General features: G+C 37.6%; 1 protein-coding gene across 2 annotated transcripts in view; it reads right to left on the bottom strand.

Moving 5' to 3' along the window:
* Positions 1-20,057, bottom strand: part of LOC126184641 (gelsolin, cytoplasmic) — a 300,473-nt gene that overhangs the window by 35,714 nt on the left and 244,702 nt on the right. For both annotated transcript variants that reach the window (XM_049927119.1, XM_049927118.1), the window contains exons 5-8: positions 7,570-7,682; positions 6,378-6,555; positions 6,141-6,262; positions 5,929-6,027 (exon numbers count right to left, since the gene is read on the bottom strand). In XM_049927119.1, coding sequence (XP_049783076.1) covers positions 5,929-6,027; positions 6,141-6,262; positions 6,378-6,555; positions 7,570-7,682 — 512 coding nt within the window. The remainder of the gene's footprint in view (positions 1-5,928; positions 6,028-6,140; positions 6,263-6,377; positions 6,556-7,569; positions 7,683-20,057) is intronic.

Genomic DNA, 20,057 nt, shown 5'->3' with positions numbered 1-20,057 from the left:
GGAAGAATGTGTAATCACAGAAATGCTCCAGACTGGAAAAATTCTTTGATCCAGCAATTACATAAAAAGTGGGATAAGACAGATCCAAAAAACAATTACCAAGATATTACATTTCTATCAATTGCCTACAAAGGTCTCTCATTTGCCCTGCTTACCACATTGGAGCAATAGACAGAACATTTGATAGGTCAACATGAGGCATGCTTCTGACCAGGCCAATCGTGTGCAGAACAAATCTGCAACACTGATATACAAACTGCAAAGTTGTCACTTTCACAGACTTAAAAGGAGCCTACAATTATCAACCACATCACCTTATTTAATATACTTTATGAATATGGTGCAGATAATAAAACCACTATGTTAACTGATTGATTGACTGGTGTAGGGGAGGGAGGGAGGGAGGGGGGGGGGGGTCATGGGAATTACTGGCAATGTCATCAGTTCCGCAATTCGAAAGTTACTTGCCAAAGAGAGAGGATCCACAAGTGGACAGATCCAATCAGTGAGGTCAAACTATAAAGTGAGGAAGTTAAAACACAGTAGAAGGCATAAAAGGTAGGCCAAATCTACAGACTGTAAAAACAGAGGGATAAAAGAGCAATCTTTGCACAGGGGAGTGATTATGGGTCCCAGGGAAAACACTAACAGAGGCCGAACCACAACCACCCTTCCCCCACTCCACAAGTAAAGCAAAATCTTATATCTGAAAATTAAAACCTCTTCCACGTAGGAAACTGAGGACCAGTTGAACCATCCATGATTCGTCTGCTAATACTAAAGACAAGGAATCTGCAAGGCTATACTTTGTACGAAGGGCCAAAAGAAGGGGGCATTCCACCAATATGTGGGACATCATCAGTCTTTCTCCACAGTCACATTGTGGGGGTACTGTTATGGAAGAGGAAACAGTATGTGAGCCTGGTGTGACCAATATGTGACAGCATAAGACAGTGGACTTCTTCCAAAGGAGTGGAAGGAAGAGAATCAAACTGCAGTAGTGCACCAGGTGTCATTCCACTTTTGGACAAAGAGAGATCTGATATGGATCTGCATATCTGCACCTGGAATCGTGAAAAGGAAAGGGTTAAGTATCTGCCTCTTCAGCTAAATGGTCAACCAGTTCATTCCCTGGGATACCCACATGACTTGGGACCCAGAGAAAGACAACTGAGCGGGCGGCACAGCCAAGGGCAGAGGAGTTGGTCATGGACAGCAGTGACCAAAGCGTGATGAGAGTAGCATTAGCCTATACCTGCAAGCTGCTCACTGAGTCAGATCATATTGAAACACTGTGGAGGGAGGCCTGAGTAATAAAATAGAGGGCCCTGTTAAGGGCTAGCAGCTCTGCTGTGAACATACTACATGATCCTGGCAGTAAATGGTGTTCCATGCCAGTAGGAGACATGAAAGAGTATCCTGTCTTGTCTATCATTTTAGAACCTACAATGTAGAAGACAGTAGTCCCCTGAAACTCTTGAAGGATGGAACATAAGACACACTGAAATATCACAAGTGCAATCTTAGGACCCTGAAATATGTTGGCCCTAATGTATGGTTGAGGTGTCAGGGTACCATTCCAGAGATGGGGAGGGGGGCAGGGGGGGGGGGGGGCATACACTGAGCACATTACACTGAGTGGAGATCCCAAAGAGGGGGGGGGGGGGGGAGGAGGGGGGTGAAATGCATTCCAAACAGCAATCCCACCTGCGGACAGATATCAGGAGGGAGACATCCCTCATTTGCAAAAAGGAAAGAGTACATGGGATGACCAGGGAATCATTGAATGGCGACTGAGTAAGAAACCAGGAGTGGGCTCCATTATCAGGGTGTATACAGGGACAAGGAAAAAAAATTCCCGGATTTCCCGGTTGAAAATACACTTTCTCCCGGGTGAACATACACTTTTCCCGTGTTAAGTGATAGTATACTTCTCCTTGGCACTGTAAAACTTCAGTCCTTTGAATGTTTATGGTTTTATATGCTGGCGTAAAATTCCCCGGCACTTTAGAAAACGAAACTAAGGGGCGGAAAAACACGTTTTGGAATGATCTTTGATGTGCAGCAACATGTATGCTGCATATTTTTATGTTATGAAGGTATAAATTAGAATTCCACCATACACCGCATGTCACTTTCCAAAGCATTGAAATTGAGATTGCGACGCGCTTTTGTAAGCCAGTCATAGCTCACGTCACATGATCTCGCCAGCCAAAGACAGCATAGGACACGTGATGTAGTCAGCCAATAGCAAGATCACTCTTACGTAGCGCGAAAACACAAATAGGAAAAGTTAATGGTTTAAATTAATATACATAGTGTTGCTACAAGAAAAACAAAGCTTTTACATATAATTTTGATCTTTTTTGCGCGTGTTACACTTTCAGATATATCACACAAATGTGCCAGTAAAATTTTTAATAACGATGTAAATTTCTGATCTTCTGAGCTCTAAAGTCTTCTAGATGGTCATCCTCAAAGAGCCGATTTTTAATACAGAGTCAAACGCTTTGCGATTTAAGAAATTCATCGTACATTCTCACACATTGTTCATCTTGTGTAAAAGTAAATTTACTTTGAGAGTAACACTTTTCAAACAACCATTCGCAATATTTTCCCGTGACCTGCTAGAAACTGATTCGTTTCAGTAGTTGCCAGATAGCGCCAGATAACAGGCGCCATTGCTCATGTGCAGCTACGATGACGCAGGAAGCTCGTATGTTCGTACGTGTAAAACATTAAAAGATCTTGCACTATGTAACAAAAGAAACAAAACATCAGAGGATACTTCAATAGTATCAGAATTTCGTGAACCACACTAAAATGCATAATTCGGCTTAAAGTGCACAATCCTATGTCCAGATTCTGATGTAAATTTTCTTGAGTACCAGTACTATCTGTTACGTCATGCTCATCGGAAGCAATTTGTTGTTAGGAAGCATTGCATAGTCTTCCTAAAGCCTTTGACACACTTTGCTGTTGGCAGACGCTTGTATGAGCACTATTTTTTGCTGTTGTATATGGTGCATTTCCTTTGCGACTTAAGTTTTATTTTCGTTTTTTTACCCCCTGGTTTATGTTTTGTAGCTGCAGTATTATTCCGCAGAAGCGGGATACAGTAATACCCTTTGTTGGAGTATTGATTCTTACCAGCCAAAATCACAAAAATTTAACTGAAAACTAAAACAATAATAGACTCCCGGAATTCTAAAAAATTCCCGCATTTTTCACGGTTTTCTCCCGGATGAAAAAATTCCCAGGTTTTTCCCAGATCTCCCGGGTCGTAGACACCCTGATTATATTTTTAGAGGGGGAATCCCTGTTCCTAAGATGGTTGGTTGGTTGTTTTGGGGAAGGAGACCAGACAGCGTGGTCATCGGTCTCATCGGATTAGGGAAGGATGGGGAAGGAAGTCGGCCGTGCCCTTTCAGAGGAATCATCCCGGCATTTGCCTGGAGTGATTTAGGGAAATCACGGAAAACCTAAATCAGGATGGCCGGACCCGGGATTGAACCGTCATCCTCCTGAATGAGAGTCCAGTGTCCTGCTCCTAAGAGGATAGCGTGAACAGGACTAGTGCAAAAGGCACTGATAGCTAGGTGCACCCCATAATGATGATCAGGGTTAAGTAGTTTCAGAGTACAAGGAGCTGCCAAGCTATAAACCTGACAACCATAACCTCATCTGGACAAAACCAAAGCACAGTAAAGATCGGTAAGAGTAGCATGGTCTACACCCCAAGATGTGTGGGCCAGTTGATGGAGAGCATTAAGCTTCCACATGCAGGAAGTCTTCAGGTGGTGAATATGAGACAGCCACATCAGTTTTTTGTCAAAAATACAGCCCACGAAATGGGACTGCACTACAACATTTAGGTGATAGTTGCCTAAATAAAGTTATGGATCGAGGTGTACTGTGGGTCATCGGCAAAAATGCATAATTCATGTTTTGGGGGGAGAAAAGTGAAAGCCATGGGAGAGGGACCACACCAACAACCGTTGGATGGTACCTTGGCACTGGCATTCGGCAGATGCTACAGAGCAGGAGCTGCAATGGATGCAAAAATCATCTACATACAATGCCAGGGCAACCAGAGGCCCAACAGAGGTTACGAGACCATTGATGGCCCATTTACAGAAATGTAAAATTGTCCACTTAATAAAAAAAGTATTCACTGACTCCGACATCAATGTATCACAAGTCACAACTCATACAAATACCTAGGTGTACCAATTTGTGGTAGTATGAAATGAAATGATCACGAATACTATCACAGGCAAAGCAGGTAGCAGGTAGGAGACACTGGTTCACTGGCAAGATACTGGGAAAATGCAATCCTCCTACAATGGAGACTTAACAAATCACTTGTGCATTCTGTCTTAGAATATAGTTCAAGTATGAGTAATAAGTATGACAAAGGAATAACAGAGGATATTTAACATGAACGAAGCAGGGCACCACAAATGGTCACAGGTTTGACTCGAGAATGCCACAGAAATGCTGAAAAAGCTGACTTTGTACACACTTTAAATTAGAAGCCAATTATCCCATGAATGCCTCTTAAAAAAGTTCAAGAACCAGTATAACTGAAGAATCTAGAGATATACTTTAGCCTCCTATATTCTGCTACCAAAGGGAGCACAAAAACAAGACTGAACTGGTTACAGTGCACACATAGGCAGTTAAACATATACAATTTGATTACGAAGACAACCTACCTTATGTGTGGCACAATCCGTTTCATAATGGTTTGGAGAGTATGTATGCATATGTAGAGGTGTTTCATTCTAACGGATAAACTGGAATATTCCTGTGTGATTTTCTTGCATGAAAAAGTGTAGGATCTTGCACAGCTCTCTTATTTTTTTACAGTTCCACTGCCCAGTGCTGAACAAAAGCAAATTTAACAGCATATAGCTTACCAATGTTCCAACCATTTTAAATACTGTGTCAGCGATTTTGTGAGCCACTTTGTTACAGTGGTGTTACTGGACATATTGTGAACATATTGTGAACATCGGACTGTCCTTTTACACCAGATATATAGTAGTATTCAAAGCAATGGGTAGAAGCTAGTGGCCTGCACCAAGAAAGTCAGTCAATTTACACTGCAAGAAAGATAACCAGTGTTTTCTTTTGATTACCTTGCATAGGGTAAAACAATAGAACAGCATGAAATCAGTATACAAGAGGTCTACACTGCAAATCATCTTCCATAAGGACAATGCACGTGCATACAAATATGTTTTGGCAATGTGGGGAGAGGGGGGGGGGGGGGGGACCGAGTTTAAGTAGAAATTAATGGCACTGCCAGTCTCAAAGATTCGGCAACCTCTGGCTTCTACCAGCTCACACATCTAAGGAAATCTGGAGTAGTAAAACACTGTATGTTAAATGTTTAAGTTACATCAGTAGTAGAAGGGTGTTTTGCAGACCTTTAGGCTTCACACTTTAATTATATCTATTGATTGGAAAAATGTTTAAGAAAGTGCACTGGCCTAAAAGAGCACAAAGCCCATTAGAATGTTACAATTAATACATTATACATAGCTGATTTGGACAAGCAGTTTAATATCTCTCATATACTGCATTAGTATACGCCACCTAGAACCGTTAATTTTTTTAAGTATCTACATGCATACCACAACCAAGCATTACTACATCAAATGCCCAAAAATTACGGTATTTTGGAATCTCATACCTGGCCTCCAAATTCCTGTGGTAATGGAAAAATAATAAATACCATCAGTTCATGCAAACTCCAGCTCTAAACTAAAAAATTATCAGTTCATAAATCACTCAAAACTCTACACAAACAAAAATCATGTTATGGAATAAAGTTCTTTTTATATCTGCAATATTCTGCAGCACACTCCACACTTCATTTCAAGCATTAAATAAAAAATAAAAAGCATCATATAAACTTACATTTGATTGCAGCATGTCTTGATGAAGTGGTTTCTCTCCAACTTTTTCAACCACCATCTCACCCCCTGCGTCACTAACCCTATATAGAGTCACAACTGCCTGCAAACAGATTTTCTCAAGTAGTACATATTTTACTGGACTGTTAATTGAAGAGTTACAAACTATATAAAGTTATGCAAAATTAGCTAAGTTCACAGAAGAAAACTAAGTACCTCCTGGGTTTTCTCAAAGTTTACATCATCCCCACCTTCATCTTCATCTGGTACATCAGTTGGAGATCCAGAACCCAATTCTTCAAAAAATTTTATCACTTCAACATCATTACTGTACTCATCTGAAAAAAGAAAGGGTCATTCTATCACACAATATTTCAATACATCAACCCACAGAGTCAAAGCTAAATGATAAAATACATGAAATTCTATCACCACAATACATAGAATACTTACCAATAACAATAACTTTAGCCCTTCCAGCATGATCTTGATCCCTGATTTGGTTTGCTGCACTAATTGCCTTCAGTTTTTCAGTTCTTTTGCTAGTGGCACCCATATAAACATATATGGTTTTCCCTGCATCCAGTATAAAACAGTCACCTTTGTTCATTGAAGAAATGTCGACATCAACCTAGAAAGATTACTTTGTCATTAAAAAAAATAATCCTCAGTATATACTATGACTTTAAAATCTCTTAATTTGTTAAGAATCAAATTGTTGGAAACCATACAAATACATGGTTCATGCTAGCCTTGCTTCTTAAGTAATCCCAAATAGCACTATTAGAAAATTAATTTCCTTACAACCAATAATCTGAACTGTCATTGTAATTATGGAAAGTATAACAAGTTTTTTTCTGAAAAACAATTAATGTTTGAAATTCAAATATTCATAACTACTGATTATTTGCCCATCTGCCACTTACCACTTCATTCTGATCACAGGGGATATGTTGCTACATCATTTACGTATCCTCCTGAATTTGATAAGTACTGTGCTAAACATTAATGTCCCCCCTCCCCCAGTCAATTACTTTTAACACAAATACATGCTGAGAATTAAAATAAAGTTCTATTTCTATTGAGCCACAGCTGGTCCATGCCAAAATACATTTTGTTTCTGCTGCAAATGAGAAACTTTTCTTCCCAGCCCTACCAAGACTTTACTGACTATGAAGAGTGTGATCACAATTTCTAAGCAACTAGAAAAAAATGGTATTGGAATTTTGTTTTATATGCATTCTTTTATGCTCATCTTCATGTGATGTCTTCCTTTTTTTTTTTTCTCTCTCCAAGGACCTACATTACTCACGAAGTTAAAAAGAACATATGTTAGTTATTACAACTCCATGAAGAACTCTGTGAAAATACATGTACAAAATAATCCAAAGTAGCATTTTGGCCATGAAAAATGCATTAATAACTGTTTCTGGTGTAAATGTGGATATTCCTTACTTCATCACTGAGTCACAGCAAAACAGAAGAGTGGACTCTGTTCACTTCAATGAGAAAGCAAGTGCAACAGTGGAATTTTGCATTTACCACAATATAGCTTACTAATCTCTAAGTAACTACTGCCATAAGAATTATGATGTCTTATTTTATGCAGAGTAGCTTTTGGTAATCAAAATGCTGAATTAATCACCTGTCTCACTCTGATGTTTCGTTTGCCTTTAACTTGGAAGAGCCTCTTCTCCACAGCATCAGGATCCACATGGTGGAAGCCACTTGCCACCCCTCCAGGGAGATACCTCACACCTTTAAACAACAGTTTACTTTCAGATGTAATGCAGCAGCAGATATCTTACATACACACAAAATTTGTGACCAAATAGGTTTGGGGATAGTGTGCGGTACATGCTAAGAGATTTGATTTGTGAATAGATAACTTCATTCTAATAATTTGGTAGCTGTCACAGCTGTAATGTAAGACATAAAATTACTTGCTGTACACATTTTACAGAGGATTTTGGTACCATTTTTTATCTGTTCAAAGAATAAATCGGCTGTAGCATATGAGTTTGGTAGATGTGCTACCAATAATGTGAAGTTTGAGCTATTTCTGGCCAACTACACTGCAGGTTCCCCCAATGTACTAGTTCCAGTTTTGAAGCTGTAACCTACCAAAACACAAAATAATAATTCATCGATATACATTGAAGGATATCCACAATGAAAGCTGTTTATTATCTCACATTTCTGATGAACCTCAAGGAAAGTTATTTCGCTGACTAAACATATTTAGGTTACTAACCATGACAGGAATATCACCACAGATAGACAAATAGCTGTAACCACGTATTATGAAGAAAAACAATCATATCATCAGTTGGATATCAACATTAATATGGAATATTTTAATTTTGAGACTATAATTTGCTAGGTAACTTGTGATGTGAACAGAAGGAAAACGAAAATTGTTTTAGTATACGGAACCAAAATTTTTTAGTTTTTATGCTTGCATTGAATAGATAAACGTCAATAAAAGTATCTTTCAGTGGTTGCAGATTTCTTTTGCATGTAATACCTATATTACAAGGGGTACTTATAAAAATGACAGATTCAGAGACTACATAACAGGGCAGAGATCTCTTAATACAAGAATGTTACTAACGGTTGTGAATTGTGATTCATGTTTGTATTAAATCCATTTTCTCTCATTTTTGTGGCATACATTACTGATCTGATGAAAAATGGAAAAATAACTGTACATGAAACTTCTGAATGATCAGCACAATCAGTATACACTGATTTCAAGATTGGGACACAGCATGAAAGTGCCAGCATTTGTGTCTATTCATATCTCAAAATCAGTTCACATAACTACAAATGCAACATTCTGTTCTATGTATAGGAGGGTTGAACTATCTACTCTGTGTATCATGTATTACTCTACAAAATGAATGTTGATGTGGTGCTGATAGAATTTCAAACATAATTCTAGAAAGTTGTTCTGACTTAATACATGATGTCCTTAGTGATATATGTTATGCATCACTGGCACAGGGATTTTTTTCAGACATGTTAAAATATGTGATTGTTAAACCTCTTCATAAGAAAGGTGTCAGACTTAACCCTTTGACTACCAATTTTATTCCAGAAATGTTAATGCATGGTTATTTTAATTGATGTCTTAGAAATAACAATATGAAAAGAATGTTTTCTGCCATTTCATATCCCAAGGAGTTCGGTGGGGAGGGGGGGAGTACCCCCAGGGTTTCAGAAAACTGCACAAAAACTATGAGACATACTGAAAACAGACATCTATTGGTGGACAGAGCATCTCTCCAAATTTGCAACTCCCACTACAAGTGCTCAATATAGGCTTCATTTGTGATGTGGCAAGCATCAATTTGTGGGTGCAAGTCATTGACACATTGTGTCCAGAAGGGTACAAAGGCAGCCTGCTTCGTGAATCTGGTAACTGGGTTACGTATCTACAGATGTGAACTAATTCGGTATGACAATATGGAGACTAGGGTTAATAATGAGACTTGATAACAGCATAATCTACAGGTACTACCTCTTATTATAAGAATTCTGCTAACCATTAGTAGTCTTCCGTTTACCACTGGGACATGGAAACATAGGAGTAAAATGCAGCAGTTCTCTGATAGCCTATCACAGGACACACATGCTGATGGTAGTCAAAGGATTAAACAACTATCATCCAATTTCCTTATTGACATGCTTTTCCAGAATACTTGAGAAAGTAGTGAACTATAGAGCAGTCACACACTTGAGTGGAAACAATCACGTATCATATCACAGTTTGGATTCCAGGGCTGGTAATGCTGTTTATGCATTCACTCATCAAATATTACATGCCTTGAATAATAAAATATCACCAGTTGATATTCCTTGTGATCTTTCCAAAGTCTTACTGTAAATCATGTTATTCTCTTAGAAAAACTCTAGTTTTGTGGAATTGATGGCTTTATGCACAGCTGGTCTAAATAGTATTTAATGAACAGAATGCAAAATGCTGTACTGAATAATTCAAACTATATCAGAAGGGTAGAAAATTTTAGTGACTGTGGAGAAATCAGAAAGGGAATCCCATGGGGTTCAATTTTAGATCTACTCTTATTTATTATATATGTGAATTACCTCCCATTCAACAATTAACAAACAGAATTGGTACTTTTTGCAGACAATACTGGGTTAAAAAAATCCCATTAGAGAGGATGCAACAGAAGACTTTTTCAAAGAACTATAAAATGGTTCTCAGAAACTGATGGACTCTAGCTAAATTTTGAAAAAAACCACACTATATTCAATTCTCTACAACAAATAGAGTCTTAACAATCAACCTCCTGCTATATTTTACCTGCTTCCACTCACTCAAAAACATATCATGGAACAATTTTCTGGGGTAGCTCATCACTTTAAAAAGTACTGGTCGCACAAAAGTGAGCAGTAAAAATAATGGCTGAAATTGGCTAGCAACACGATTACTGCACTTTGACCACAGATTCAGGACAGCGTAGGTACATAGTATTTATTATCAAAGGTGTCGTGCTATAACCATGGTAACAAGTAAACAGAAAAAGGAGCAATCCTCAAACTTTTCTCAATACGAGAAATATTTGCTGCTGGAAATGGTGTTGGGCCAGTGTAAAGATATAATTGAGTGAAAAAATAAATTACAGATAAAGTCACTGCAGCCAACAAGGCAAAGGCATGGAGATAAGTTGCTCTTAACTAAGTCTCGTAATGTCGGGACAGAAAGTGAGTGGAAGAGTTTGAAAATGTGTTACGAAAACATTAAGCAAAGAACCAAGAAAGCATTATTTGCACATTAGAAGGTATAATTTCAAGACCTACTTTCTAATTACTACATTCATTTTTATTTATGTGGTACATAAACCAGACCAAAGACAGTGTCAGAACTCTTCAAGGTTGAAATGCATAAAATTGGAGGCAGTAATTTTGTATGGTGTACTGTTACAGAAAGTGGACAAAAGCTAATTGCAGCTCTGAAGCCACTATTTTTTCCTATTTCCAACTCCTACAATGACAATGCAGATTTCCATCAGGAAGTTATGTGAAGTGACTTATAAACATTTTCATGGGACTGCATAAACTTTAAGCAACTTTTCTGCATAAAAAGTCATTTGTAATGTTATTTGTTATGTTCTTGTTTGATATACATTCAGATAACACAGATTGCAGTTCATTTACAACATCAGTAAATGAGGGGAGAGCTGTCACTTCAAACAAAAGTACTGCTCTTGTTGAGAACAATGAAAATGAAAATGAAGGAGAGAGTGCTTACACTGAGCTGGTAAGATTGGTACTGCACTAAAATAATATAATTACTTTACTGCGACAGCACATCACCACATATTTTGCACTGAAAAGAACCTCTAATTACAGGTAGATGCACAACACGCCAGCCAGGATTCTGAAACAGTATCAGAATCTCATCCCAAAAACAAAAGAACAGAAAATGTTCTTAAAAAGGAATACCAGTTTCACAAGATAAGATTAGAATGCCTTGAGCAGGAACATAAAATAAAAGTACAGTGCTCACTTGCAGAATGTGAGATAAGAATGGAAACCCTCAAAATAGATAAAGAAATTGAAGAATTAAAACTTGAAGAAATGAAAAGACAATCAGACTTAACCTGACACATTGTAAATTTTTCCAATCATTTAACTTTTTGTATTAATACCTTGTTCATACATTTTGCAGTCATTACATTGTGACTGCTGTTATCTTTGCTTTCTGTTGGTATGTAGACTACTGGAATTTCTTCATGGACAAATTTTCATCTCTAAGTTATATGCAGTGTTTCATATACATTTTAATACTCTCTGATTAATGTTTTGGGATGAATTTACTGCATGAAAGGTAGTTCATAATATTCTGCATGGTATCCTTGTTCTGATATGGAATTCAGTAACCAGGAGACAGAAATAACTACAACTAAAAGAAAGAAAAGAAAAGGAAAAGTAAATCTAGTTTTCAAACTGACATTCGGTACATTTATTCCAATTTTTTAACTTCTTACGTAAACAGACTGTTAATAAATGCTGCCCTCACTGCATTATGACCCCTGTTGGCTTCATGTTCTGCAGGTACTGGAATTTCTGTTTACACTCTTCTCCCACTGGCATCCAAAATTAAAGCAACAAACCTCCATTTCCCCGTCCTATGATCATATAAACTGTCAACATATGTCCGTATGATCCTCTTCTGCATGCAAGATGGCATTCTGGTCAATGGACAACCATGCCAATGATGGTATCAGGGCACCTATCAAAGAGGGTAGTCCCACATTCACAATCACTGTGAGAAATAAAGCAGAACAGTCACCAACTGATGTGGCATGATGGCTTTATGTGAACTGTATTGTCTCTTAGATATGGCAACAGTTTGTAGAGACCAAGACTGTATCCCAAAGACCAGGGCAGGGCCGACCATGCATGACATCAGAGAGAGAGGACCGTTATTTGACTGTACCACCTTGGTACTGTAAGACAACTGACATCTGGCTTGACAGCATCCACTGGACATGTTGTATTGAGTCAAACAGTATACAGAACACTTTGGCAGAGTGGTCTTTATTGTCAGAAACCTGCTGTATATGTACCTCTGATGTGTCTTAACAGAAGGGAACATCTAGAGTGGAGTCTTCAACATGCCACCTGGATGGTTGAATAGTGTGCCAATGTTCTTTTCACAGATAAGTCTCGATTTGGTTTGGAGAGTGATTCATGATGGATTTGCATCTGTAGTGAATGTGGAACATGATTTCAGGACACAAACACTGTGGAAAGCAACCGATATCAAAGAAGTTCCCTAAAGGTGTGGACAGGGATGACGACGACCACTTGAGCACCTCTTCATGAAATTACATGGGTGAATTGACAAGGTTTAACTGTTGTTATGTATTTCAATGAAGTCTTGGGACCTTATGCGCGGCTGTTGCAAGGTGCTGTCGGCCCACACTTTGTACTGATGGACGATAACGTTCAACCTCATAGAACACAGGTGATCAACGTTTTCTTGGAAACTGAAGGTACTGCACACATGGCATGGCCTGCTCACTCTCAATTTTAATTCCATGGAGCATGTCTGGGATGCACTAGGCAGACGGGTTGCATAACATCAGCACCTACCAACCACTCTCCAAGACTTGTGAGCTGCTCTGCACGACAATGAGCGTTGTTGCCTCAATGTGAGACTGATGACATTCGCAGCATGCCACATCATCATCAGGCCTCTATTGCTGCCACAGGTAGTCACAGCCCATACTGAATACATTAACCAGTTGTTGGAATGTGTGTGCAAATCCATTAAGTTGGAAAAAATGTAGAACATTTTGTCTACCATTCTACATGTTGCAGCAGTTTATGTTTGTATTCTTTATACTGTTTCTACTTTACTATCACTTGCTTACGCTGTTTTGTGGTAAAATAAATTCAACCTTGCAAAATTTACATTAGTTGATTTAATATTGGACATCAGTGTACATAGTCATCAGTTTCAGGCTGCTCGTCTGACGCACTGACAGATGAATGCTGCAGCTATTATAGCTTTTGTACAATTTACTTTCTATCTGAGTCCTAAACTCAAACAGGGAAATAGCCTTTACTATTCCAAATATTCTTTCAACTGGTGATCTTTTTTTCTTGTGGGCACGTTATAGATTCATTTAGTTGCCATTTCTTCACAAAGTACCGGCATCATCAACAAATACCTGCAACACTGATAGGCACTGGCTCCCAGAAGCATGGCTTCTGGAATTTCTCCTGTTTCCAACTAAGCACTTACACACGAATTTCCAAAAATACTGCTGTCATAGGCAGATCCTGGCCATCTAGCTACAATATTTAAACATCACAGCTTAGTGTCTGAGATCACTCAACCACCTGAGACAATTTTTAAACATCTCAGCATTCTTGCCACCAGGCAATCTGATGAGGATACGAGCGCAGTGAATACCACCTAAAATGCCAAGAAAATACACTATTTGATTTAAAAAATCATGCTAGATGTCCCTAAAGTCATTTTCACCCATCGGAATTTTGATAAATTCCTTTTTCAATGAGGCAACACAGGCCGATACCTGATGGACAGCTCTGAAAGCTGTTGCTATGTCTACTTTAAACAGATCACCAACCACTATTTCAAAGGTCCTTGTGGTGTAAAATCTGAAGGTTAAGAGCAACATGCACATTGCAGCCAGTGGGTTGTCTCTTTTAGTTGATTTCATCAGATGGTTTATAAGCTTTAGTTCCAACTGCTCTACAGGACTCTTCTCCAAACAAAACCTCTGCTTAAATGTCTGGTTATGTAACTCCAAGTGAGGGTTCACCCTTTCACGGACTGGGGAGGTTGCTGGATTTCATCTCTGTCTTCCTCGGTGGACACATTTGAATACTCTGATACCTATAAACTAATCTAAAGGAAATAATGTAGTTCACGTCCATAGAGTTGTTGCACACACAATTTTGCCTATCACTGGTCCAGAATCCTTGGAAAACATTGAGGATGGTATGGTTTCAGTGGTATGGTATGGTATGGAATGTCATGGCATGATAATATTGTTATAATTATCTTTATAATCAATTAAGTGGAAAAAGTGAAACAAATGAAGGGCGGGAGGGGAAGGGCGAGGGGGCTGGGGGGGAATAAAATAAAATTTGAGAATTGATGCGAGTCCAAATGTGAATTTCTCCACTGCTGCCAACAACACAACCTCTCACTCAAGATTGTGGACAGATTATAATGTGGTTAATGTATTTGCAAATACTTCCTTATGTTGTATTTATTAATGCACATGGAACTGTCCTAGCAGTTTAAGGACATGCTCGGTAGTTAAAAATTTAATAATAATTTCATAATTACTGCTACTCAAGCCAAAAGAGATCATATATAAGAGATGTTTGGCTGCTTTCAAAATTCCCATGCTTAACTGTTCACTGCAAATATTTTGAATTTTTGTCTCTTACTCTGTTGCAGAGTGTATAAAATGCCTTCGAACTAATCACACAAACTATGAGTCATCTCCAAAGAGCTGTTACAAGATTAATAATGATGTACACACGGTAGCTGGTAGTTCCCTTAACATCACCTTCCAGATTGGAAAAAGTATTCTGAGCATCAGCAGTGTGGTTTGGCACAGAGTCAAATATTTACTTACCATTTTTTGATGTTAATAACTTTATTATTATTTCAATTGATATCTGCTAGTAACAAAAGTCATGAATCTTAATCCTACTACACTATAAACTGACAGAGATGAACCTAATTTTGAACATCATATTTTTGCCAGTCAAATATGATCCAACTTCAACTTCACAGCAATATGATCTGGGGTTAACATTTATACAATGCAGATTTCCAGGTTAAGCTTGATCTGAGGTCACTTCCTGCCTTAACTTATGGTTAAATGATTTTATACAATTGATCCATAAGACCTAGTGAAATTCATCAAATAATCCATCACAGTTAAGAGCAATAGTGATGTCCATGTTTACAACACCAGAGGGGAAAAATGACATTACCTATTACTGAAGGTGCCAGTGGCTCAGAAAGGAGTCCAACATACAGAAACAACAATTTTTGATCATTTGCCCAACAACATAAAATTTATGACAGATAGCAAATTAGTTTTTAAAATTGTTTCTCTTGGACAGGTGCTCCTATTCCATTGATGAATTTTTACTTAAAATTTGTTAGCCAGAAAAAAACCTTGTTATTAAGTGTAGTTGCATGAGTAGGACTAAAAGAGATTGTGTTCATTAATGTGAACACTAATCATGTACACATATCCTATAAACTGACCCATCATTTCAATGGCAGAATTCTTCAAATGATCAGTGGAATACATTAGAACTAAATAAAACCATCTAACTAACCTTAACCAGAACTAACTTCGCCTGTTCAAGTTCACCTGTGAATGAAGTAAAAAGCTTCAAAGTATCTGGTGAACTGATAGAGTAGTTGAATTTTTCTCTAACATAAGAGATATATTTTATTTGCAAAGATTTATGCTTCCATTGTGTGGGCTCAGCCAAACAATGTTTTAGCATGCCCTAGTTCCTTAGGGACTCTACATTTGTTTGAAAATAACTTTCACATCCATGTTTTGCACACCATAAACAAAAAATTGTGTATTTGTTTCAGTAATTGAAATGTTAATCTATGTTACATTAAATGGGGTGAAATACATACTGAAATACCACAATACATGAAGCGATGAGTTGGCAAATGAGGAAGTGAATCAGACTTTGATCAAATACAAGGTGTGTTTTAAAAGTAATGGGCACTGCACAATTTTGTGTGTTGTGTTAGTCTGATTTGTCCACTTTTTGTTGTTATTGTGTTTGTAAACAATCTGAGATGTCTGTCCAGTCTTGGCCATATCAGATATAGATTGTCAGCTGTTAAAAGGGTTAAAGGCACTTCGTATCAGCAATTGCTTATTTAGTATACAAATGGATCATATAATATATTTTAAATTTTCCTAAAAGAATGAATTTAAATGCAGAAAAGTTATGCAGATATTAAATATTATTCCTGGTGAGTCTGCTGTGAGTAAAGCAGATGTTTACATGAGCTATACACACTTCAAAGGAGGCCATGAAGAGAAGACGAGTGACCTGAACAGCTCATCATATCAGTATCATGACGGAAGTGAAAAATGAATATGAATGACTGCTTAATCAGAATCAGAAGTTGCTGATGATCCTGGCATATCAATTTACTCATACCATGAAATATTTTGGATATGAACTGTGTGACAGCAAAATTTGCTCCTAACTTGAATTCAGAAAAAAAAGCAGCAGGAAATGCAAGTTGCTCTTGAGACCCTAGATGTCAACAATGATTCAGAGCTACACAAATCTACTGTAACAGGTGATGAAACATGGGTTTATGGATATGACTGAAGTTCAATCGTCCCGGTACAGCAAACAAATTGCCAGCCTACTCTTGTAGAAAGCAGCTTTTCAGTGACAGCAGCTGCATCTCTGAAGAAAACAATAGTTCACATACATCTACAACAACTGAAGACACTAAACAGTGAACAGGACTTCCAAATATCAGCCACAGAATTCCTATCACTCAAAAGAACTGAGATCTGTTTTAACAAAACTCAAACAAATAATTTGTTTCAAAATGCATTTTTCAACAGATTCTGGTACTTTAATACAATTTTCACATAATTGCTAAAAAAAACAAAAAATATTACAAAATTTAAATTTGAAGTTGTAAAAATGCACCTCACAAGGCCTGACATCTCCATTTTTCAACATTCCACAAAAGTCTACTTCTTTTATACTGCATGGTTGGAACTTTGATCATTAAATTTGAAAGTTAAATTTAATAGCCTTTACCATAGCATGTGTGTATTATCAGGCAATCCCACAACACCTTACACTACAAACCAACTGTTTGCTAAGCATTTGTTGGACGACGATGCATATTGTCCTGCTCAACTCTCATTTTCAGCCACTGTTTAACTACAAGATTAATAGCTGTTGTACACACTGTTTTAGTATCATTACTAAGACATTAGAAGCTACAGAATATTCTTAAACAGTTCAGAAGATGGAGTGTGCAAGATAAACCAGAGTGAGAAGTGCACGACTGCACCCTGAAATGAAGATCTCAACATAGACTGTAACCATATTGTAGCAACAAAGGAAACAACATGTGTTTAAACATCTTATTTATTTTAGACATACCCTGTCTATGAATAAAACAAAAACTGAACACTGATTTCTTACTACGACTAGCGTAGACACATTAGACTTCTGCTCACTAATAAATATGCAAGAGCTGCAAATAGTTTTAATCGACATTGGGCATCCCAAATCAAAGTTAATGAGTCTGCGATGATTTCTGGCTTGTGCTAAACTTTTGAGGGCCAAGAAACCATGTAATTTTTGAACTTATCAGTTCTTTACTTGTAACTTTAAAATGATACATCCTACAAAAAATTTCCATGACATCAGAATGAAAGAGCATACAATTTCTCATAAAATTACATAATTGGTGTAGACATTTAGCGATAATTTATACTAAAATATAACCAATTTTTATCAATTTGAAATATTTCAAGTTTGTGATCATGATGATATGATGTAAGTTGCTGTAATAATTAACAAATACTGTGTGAGCCAACGCAGAGGTAAATCACCAATGTTCAGCTTTCCCTCCAGTGATGGTGGTTTTATGAGCCCAAACTAGTAGAGCAATAAAGTCGTGTTGGTACAGCTGGTGGTTTGCAATGCATTATTTCAACTACTTAACAGCTGTAGATTCTTGCTTCAAGAAAACTTTTTACTAGTTTGGAATAAAAGTGAGTTATGCTCACATTGCAACACCTGTGACTTGAAAACGGCTACTCCAAATGAAAAGTTTGTGCGGTTGCAGAGCACAAATTTCTGCATAAAAAGAGCTCCTAGATTTTAAAATTCACTCACAAACATACAAATAAAAATGTGGAAGCATTTGTAGTGCTAATGAAGAAACATGCATAAAAACATGGGTATGCCTAGTTTTGTAAAAATTTGTAATTTCTAACTTTTTCCTTGTCAAGGAGATTAGTCAAACTTCAACTATTCCCCTGTCAATCCCTATTTATATGGATGACCAGTATTATATTTTTGTAATTTTTTGAATCAGTGATATTGAGCACAACTAAAAAATACTTCTCTTGTAAAATTCTATGAACAGAATTTGTTGAGGAGGAGGAGGAGAAGGAAGAGGAGATTAGTGTTAACATCCCGTCAACAATTAAGTCATTAGAGATGGAGCACAAGTTTGGATTAGGGAGGAATGAGGAAGGAAACTGGCCATGGCCTTCAAAGGAACCATCCCAACATTTGCCGTAAGTGATTTAGGGAAAGCATGGAAAGCTCAGACTAGGACGGTTGGATGTAAGTTTGAACCCTTATCCTGAACGTGTGTGTTGAGTTTTGTTAAAATGTTCCTCAATTGTTTTATGCCTACACGCATCTCCTGGTGGAGATAATAAACCTCTCCAACACATGGGAAACAAATTAACTGAAACTGTAAAAATCCTTATCTGTGGTGATTTAAATATAGACCATGGAAAACCCAATAAAGAAAAAAACAGAGTTAAGAAATCTCTTAGTTTCTTATAACTCAGCAAATGCAATACTTAACCCCACATGAGAAACTTGATACACAAAATCCACACTAGATCATATAACAACTTGAATAAACATTAAAAAGGAGAAATAGTAAAGACTAGATTTTGAGACTTTGATGGATAAAATATTTTTCCATGCAGGAAGTAATAAGACTTACAAACTGAAAATCACATATCAGAGCAGGAACCTGAGATATTTTGAAGTAATCTAAAAACAGACACGAGTGTAAATTTATAGCACTGGAAATATATCTGGGAAATCCAATATCCTTATATAAGAAGTGTTCAAATGGTAAGGTATGAAACATTGTAACAACCAAACTGGTTGAAATTTGTATACACCACCTTAGGATAACATAGTAAGATATGCATGCAATGGAAGCATGTGTTATCGCCTCCCCCCAGAAAATTCAAAGCAGCACCCTAAGCAGGCAACTTGATGCTCACCATCTGTTTCAGTGTCAAAGGTCTGATACTGAATTTCTTGGGCACAGAAGAACCATAAATGGTAATGTGTACAGTGAGACACACCGTAAACTATCCAAGCACATCAAGAGCAAACAGCCTGAGCTGCTCATGAAGGGAGTTATTCTGCTTCACAATAACACTCATACACACATCTCCAAGGTCACACAAACTGTAACGGCCAAGTTCAAGTGGGAGCAGCTTGAGTATCCACCCTACAGTGAGGACATATCATCCTGTGGCTTCCATATATTTGGTCCACTAAAGAAGTATCTCAAAGGGAAGTGTTTCAACTCTTATGATAAACTGAAGGACACAGTGGAGAATTGGCTCCTCTCACAGCCACAGGAAATCTGGGAACAGAGAATCCTTCAGCTTAAGGAACAGTGGGATAGTTGTGCTCAGGCCTCTAGTGATTACTTTCAATTAAGTACTTCAATTATATCCACACTGTCATTTCCTTTTCTTTTGAACTCCCCCTCATACACACTGTTGGCGTAACTAGGTGTCTGCCGTCTGAATAACTACAATT

The sequence above is a fragment of the Schistocerca cancellata genome, chromosome 4 (assembly GCF_023864275.1).
Source record: "Schistocerca cancellata isolate TAMUIC-IGC-003103 chromosome 4, iqSchCanc2.1, whole genome shotgun sequence".
NCBI lineage: Eukaryota > Metazoa > Arthropoda > Insecta > Orthoptera > Acrididae > Schistocerca > Schistocerca cancellata.
This window is presented reverse-complemented; position numbering and strand designations above follow the sequence as displayed.